General features: G+C 34.1%; 1 protein-coding gene across 8 annotated transcripts in view; it reads left to right on the top strand.

Moving 5' to 3' along the window:
- FAM184A (family with sequence similarity 184 member A) overlaps window positions 1-5,587 on the top strand; it is a 112,326-nt gene extending 106,739 nt beyond the window's left edge. For 3 of the 8 annotated variants that reach the window (XM_045071170.1, XM_045071171.1, XM_045071172.1), the window contains 3 exons: window positions 674-778; window positions 3,448-3,683; window positions 5,238-5,587. In XM_045071170.1, coding sequence (XP_044927105.1) covers window positions 674-778; window positions 3,448-3,683; window positions 5,238-5,319 — 423 coding nt within the window. In that variant the 3' untranslated portion in view covers window positions 5,320-5,587. The remainder of the gene's footprint in view (window positions 1-673; window positions 779-3,447; window positions 3,684-5,237) is intronic. The other 5 variants (XM_004740095.3, XM_004740096.3, XM_004740099.3 and 2 more) reach the window with 3 other exon arrangements.
- Window positions 5,588-6,000: the final 413 nt, after the last annotated feature.

Here is a 6,000-nt window from a genome sequence, read left to right on the forward strand (position 1 = left end):
TGGATTACTAATAAACTATTGTTGACCGGAAGCCTTACTGAAAACAAAGTCAATTAACACCTATTTTCTATATTATATGTATTATATACCATATTCTGACAGTAAAGTAAGCTGGAGAGAAGAATGTTATTAAAAAAAACCATTAGACAAAATAACATTTATAGTACTTCATTCATCCAAAAAAAGAAAATCAGCATGTAGGTGGACCCACGCAGATCAAACCGTTGTTGTTCAAAAGTCAACACTGAGGTCTCAGAGAGGAGATTAGACAAGATCAAATGTATTCCAGTACTGAAGAATAATGATAATCAGTGTCACCTTTATAGAAACAACGAAACCATATACACAACTCCATGAATGTAAGTTAAGCTGCTCAAACTGCATAGTCAGCCCTTTGGAACAGAGAATAGGGCCAAAATATTTAGATCCACCTGGGGAAAAAAGTTATTAATGGGTAGAGAAGAACCCCAAAGCATATGGTTTTGAAAAGTTTTGAAAACCTTCCCACCAGCTGTCATTAAGTCACTAGCAGTCAAGTCTAGAAATCTTTGATGAACGAGGTATATAAATCCTCACTCAGGTTTTATAGTAAATTCTGAATGAAATGGCATTTAAACAGTGTTAAATTTTCAATAGAAAATGTCTAAGTGGTGTTTATAATTCTTTTGCTTAGGAGGATAATAAGTTTTATCAGCTGGAATTAGTCAATCGAGAAACTAACTTCAACAAAGTGTTTAACTCAAGCCCTACTGTTGGTGTTATTAATCCATTGACTAAGGTACGTGCTATAAACATTATGAAACAGGGATGTAGTTTAAAACTTGTTTAAAATTTTTAATATTCAGAGCAGTATAGGATAAACCTTCCAAATCTTAAATTTAGTATTTAGGATTAAAATCTATGAATTTTATGTATACATTTTCACAGAATGAGATTAATATTTTTTGTTGAGAATTCATACTCCTTAAGACATTATTGTAAAACCTTGGTTTCTGTCATTTGGTTTTTCACATCTCCAAAGAAAACTAACATCATTTTGTTGGTGTTCACTATCCTCTATGGGGAGGGGTCCTGAAAGGTACTCTAGCCCTGTATACCTAACAGCACTCCCTAACTTAAGGCCTTAGGCCTTGTTGTCTACCAGTCTTTGGAGAAGTGCTTTACTTCTCTCAGTACATTTCTTGACACTTAAAATTGAAAATGGTCTATTCTGAGACTTTGTTACTCTCTCAGGACAGATAGAAGAGCATTATAGGCAAGTAAAATGGACATGGCTAAGTCTTACACATCTTTGTACCATAGCTTCCTATGGTATGGTAGGTATTCAGTTGCAAATTTCATCACATTTTCTGTAAGTGGCCACAAATAACTGAATAAAGCAAATAATGAATTAATTATGTATATTGGCTTTATAGGGATTACATATCTTTTTTTTTTTAAGATTTTATTTATTTATTTGACAGAAATCACAAGTAGGCAGAGAGGCAGGCAGAGAGAGAGAGGAGGAAGCAGGCTCCCTACCAAGGAGAGAGCCCGATGCGGGGCTTGATCCCAGGACCCTGGGATTATGACCTGAGCCAAAGGCAGAGGCTTTAACCCTCTGAGCCACCCAGGTGCCCCAGGGATTACATATCTTTTGGCTGAAATCAGTAGTAGAAATAAAGTACTAGTGCTAAAGCTATTTTGGGATTCAGATTTAATTTGCCCCTTATGCCTAATTTCTATTGCGTCCTTAGCCAGAAATTTTTACTTTCAGTGCTCGTAAAAACTTCTCTGTTAAGAACATCTTCCCTTCACAAATTAAACTGCTCCAAATTTTTAAGTAATCCTTTAACATAGAATGACTTAAATGTTTTATGAAACGGAACGACTAAAGTAGGGATGCCTATAGCTGATTCTACAGAGCTTAAAATACTACCTGGCACATGGAAGGCTCTCATAATTGGTGAACGAATTAATATAGTTAGTTTTTAAGTTCATATTTTAGGGTGAAATATGTTTTAAATTACAAAGCAAGATTACAAGACTTGATGAAACAAATAATAAGATGGAAATATTTTCTTTTTTTTAAAGATTTATTTGACAGCAAAAGAGAGAACACAAGCAGAGGGAGTGGGAGAGGGAGAAAAAGGCTTCCCGCCAAGCAGGGAGCCAGGTGCAGGGCTGGATCCGGGGACCCTGGGACCCTACATTCTGGGACCCTCATGACCGAAGCCAAAGGCAGATACTTAACAACTGAGCCACCCACGTGCCCCAATAAAATGAAAATGTTTCTAATATATTTTTGGGAATAAAATTTTTAGCTATAAAACCATTCCTGTAGAACTTTACCAACGAGACTTTTGTTTCCTTCAAATAGAAACTGACGGTAGGTTTATTTACAACCTCTAGTGACTAGAACAAGAAAATGCAAAAGATACATCTGTTCAATTCTGAGAGACTTCAGCTTTAATAATTGTGATTGTAGAAGACACTATTCTTCCCTTGTATTTTCAGTTATGCAAAGTAGACCTTTTGTCAGAGACTGTGATTCACAGAATATGACATAGATAGAGAGGGCAATGTCTAGATAGTAAGATCATTACTTTGTAAATAAAGGAAAAAGGCCAATCAGGCTATTGGTTTTTTTTTAAACACTTGAATCATTTTGCAGAAAAATATTTCATAAGTTTAATTAGCACAAATTTAACTTGTAAAAGATGGTATTAAAAATGTCTTGCAAACCATTAAGTCTATTTTATTCACACCTCTAGAATCAATGAGCATTATCTTGCTGTACACAGTAAAATTTTACTTTTGCAAGACATTTTTAATACCATCTTTCACAAGTTTTAAAAGATTATGATCCAATTATTGATACCACCAATTAGGAAAAGAGACCTATTTATGCAGATTTAATTTTCTCTCTTCAAAAAGATGGTGCAGCAAATTTGAAACCAGTTACTTGAGTCAGCCTTTAGGTCTTAAGTAGGAATGTGGGGTATGTTTCAAACTACTTCTCCAAGTATTTTTCCATTCCCTTTTTATTTCCAGGCAAGGAGTGCCTCCCTTTGACAGAAAGCTAAAGTTCACCGACCTCCCTTTTAAAACTGTTTAACTTTACAACCTTCTTCTCCTAATTTTAGCCTAAGTCTGTTTAACCACATGGTATCTGCAAGACCTGCTCCTTTCCCCTTTCCTCTAAGTAGTCTTTTCCCTTTGACATTCTTCCCATCTCTTCCCCTCCCCGTGAACACCATTCTGTGTTTCTTTCTCATTCTTTCTGGCCCAGCAGCATGTCTGTCCTAAGGATTCCATGTAGATAAAGAACACCTCCAAGGATCCCCAGACCACACTTTGGGTAACACTGGTTCATTTTAACATCCAATTTAACATAAAGTTTCCAAAATCTACCCATGCCAAATTATATCTTCTACTATTCCTATTTTCTCATTTGTCCTTATGCAGGGACTATCCTCACATGTATTATTTTTAATGCAGCAAAAGAAGAAGAATGATAAGTCACCAACAAACAGGTTTGTGAGTGTTCCCAATCTAAGTGCTCTGGAATCTGGTGGAGTGGGCAATGGACATCCTAACCGCCTGGATCCCATTCCTAATTCTCCAGTCCACGATATTGAGTTCAACAGCAGCAAACCACTTCCACAGCCAGTGCCACCTAAAGAGCCCAAGACATTTTTGAGGTGAGCCCCGTCTCACCAGTGATTTTTTTCTTTTCTTTTTTACTTGAAAAATTTACCTTCTTACATTGCAGAAATTTGCTACTTTAAGACCAGCCTAGGAAAAGAAATATCACTGTGAAAGATTTTTAAAATTCATTTATCACTTCTCTAGAGAACTCCTTTTTGGCTCTGAAGATTTTTTTCTAATTTCTTGTCAATTTTTCTATATGCTGAAAGAGGTGCTAATGTAATTTGTATGCTTAGAATTTTGATATTTATTGATACCTGCTTCATTTTGATATTATAGCAAATTTTTCACTAATAATCCATCTTTATTACAGAACTTAAATTTTTTTTTGTTTTTCTTACATATTTTTTTCACTTTCTTGTTTACCAGGCTTATTTACAAATATATATGCTTACTGCCAAAATAAAAAAAATATGTAAGTTCTGGGAATTTAACAATAGATATAAGCAAAAAATAAATTTAGAAAATTTTTTTACAAGTGATATTCCAATTTGAAGTTAACCTCAGACTTAATTAAATATATTAACAAGGAGAATTTAAATGAAATCCAATTGTTTATCCATTAAATAATGTCAAAGTATTGTTGTTTTAGGTTTGCCTTACTGTTACTGAGTCTGTGCTGCTTTAAATTTTTTAAATTTATTCCTACTAAGTCTCAGCAGTGTCACTAGTAATAATCTTACAGGTAGACACAATCTTTTTCTAGGGTAAGTGATGACATAGTTGATGACTAATTATTTTAAATAGAGAAAAGTAGGAAGAATAAAAATAGTCACATACAATTTTGAATGTGCCTCCTGCTAAATATTTTGTGTTGCTTATTTTCCCTTGTGCATGGGTATGTTCAGGTATCAGTAAGATGCATGTGCATGAGCTCAAGGAACTTGACCACTGGAGTTTCCATTACACATTGTTGCGTGCCTTGTAATTTCCCCCAAAGACGGTAGGGATTCTTTTATTTTCTCAACTAGCCCAAAGAATCTTTAGTTAGAATTAAGTATAAATGATATAACTTTGAAGATGGAGGGGAAATGGGCTTCTTAAGGTACTCCTTTTGCCCTAGACTGTTTATGGAATTATGAAAGTTTAATATAACTATACATGTAGTAAAAATACTATGCCATGGCTTAGTTAGTTATATTTGAGGGCACATCTGTAAAAAATCAAATGCTTGTGTCAGATTCTGAAATTTTAATTAAGTAAAAAGGTGCTGAAAAAGAGGAATGTTACCTTGTTCTTATTTCTGATAGTTCCTCCTGAATTTTTTTATTCAAAGTTTTTTTCAGCTGTCTGATTTTTGTCTTTTTGTAACTTCTTGTAATTGTTTTGATGTGGCTCCTCCTTAACTGACTTCATCTGAGCTGCTGATGCACTCTCATGCTCTCATGGAGTGGAGAAACCAATCTAGTGTAGAGGGGTCTACAGAACACATCTAACACAGGGAACCAATTGTGGTCATCTACGGTGATGTTTTTTGTGCTTTTCCCTTCGTTTTGCAAAAACAGCTTAATGCTGGGTTACATGTCTCTCTTTTTTTATGAATTCAGTCCTCCTCAGAATGAAGCTTCCCCGGTGGCTTCTCCAGATCCCCAGCGCCAGGAGTGGTTTGCCCGGTACTTCACATTCTGAAAGAATTGTGTTGGCAACAGCTAGTTCTGTATGGACAATTACTAAAAGCATGACCTTATACAGACCATTACATGTACAGGCTTTCCTATGTCAAACACTGTGAATGAGAAAGTATTTGTCTTTCCAATTTGAAAATACTCTATTTCCTGTGATATTTATTGGAATCAGTCTACTATATTATGTGTGTAATTATAACAGTTATTTTTATTTGAAATGGAAGAGTCTTTAACCTTTGTAATTACTGCATAATAAATTTTGTTAGAACAAACAGTGCTTTTCATTTTTTTCTAGTAAGCTTGTTAGACTTTTTAAATATTTTTAAATTCTAGATAAGATTTACTAAAAAGGTGTTTTCTAAAAAGTTTTACTGCATAATAAAATATTATTTGACTTTTATAATCATAACAAAATCAGGATAAATACAGGATAATTTAATTTGTTCCATTATCATGTATAACTATAACTATAAGCTCTGTCCTCTAAATTTATAAGTCTATAATGAAAACACTTGTGGAAATTATAAACTTTCAGCTGTAAAAATACTGTTGACTTATTTATAGTGTATTTTGTTATTCTGATAGCTGAGGGTCTAGGACTTCTAATATAGTTAGTATCTATGATTAATATGATTTATGGCCAAAAGTTATTTGGTAAAGAGACAGGTCTGTCTTAATTTGTCTT

This window comes from Mustela putorius, unplaced genomic scaffold (assembly GCF_011764305.1).
Source record: "Mustela putorius furo isolate JIRA1106 unplaced genomic scaffold, ASM1176430v1.1 tig00003983_pilon_pilon_pilon, whole genome shotgun sequence".
In the NCBI taxonomy this organism is placed as follows: domain Eukaryota; kingdom Metazoa; phylum Chordata; class Mammalia; order Carnivora; family Mustelidae; genus Mustela; species Mustela putorius.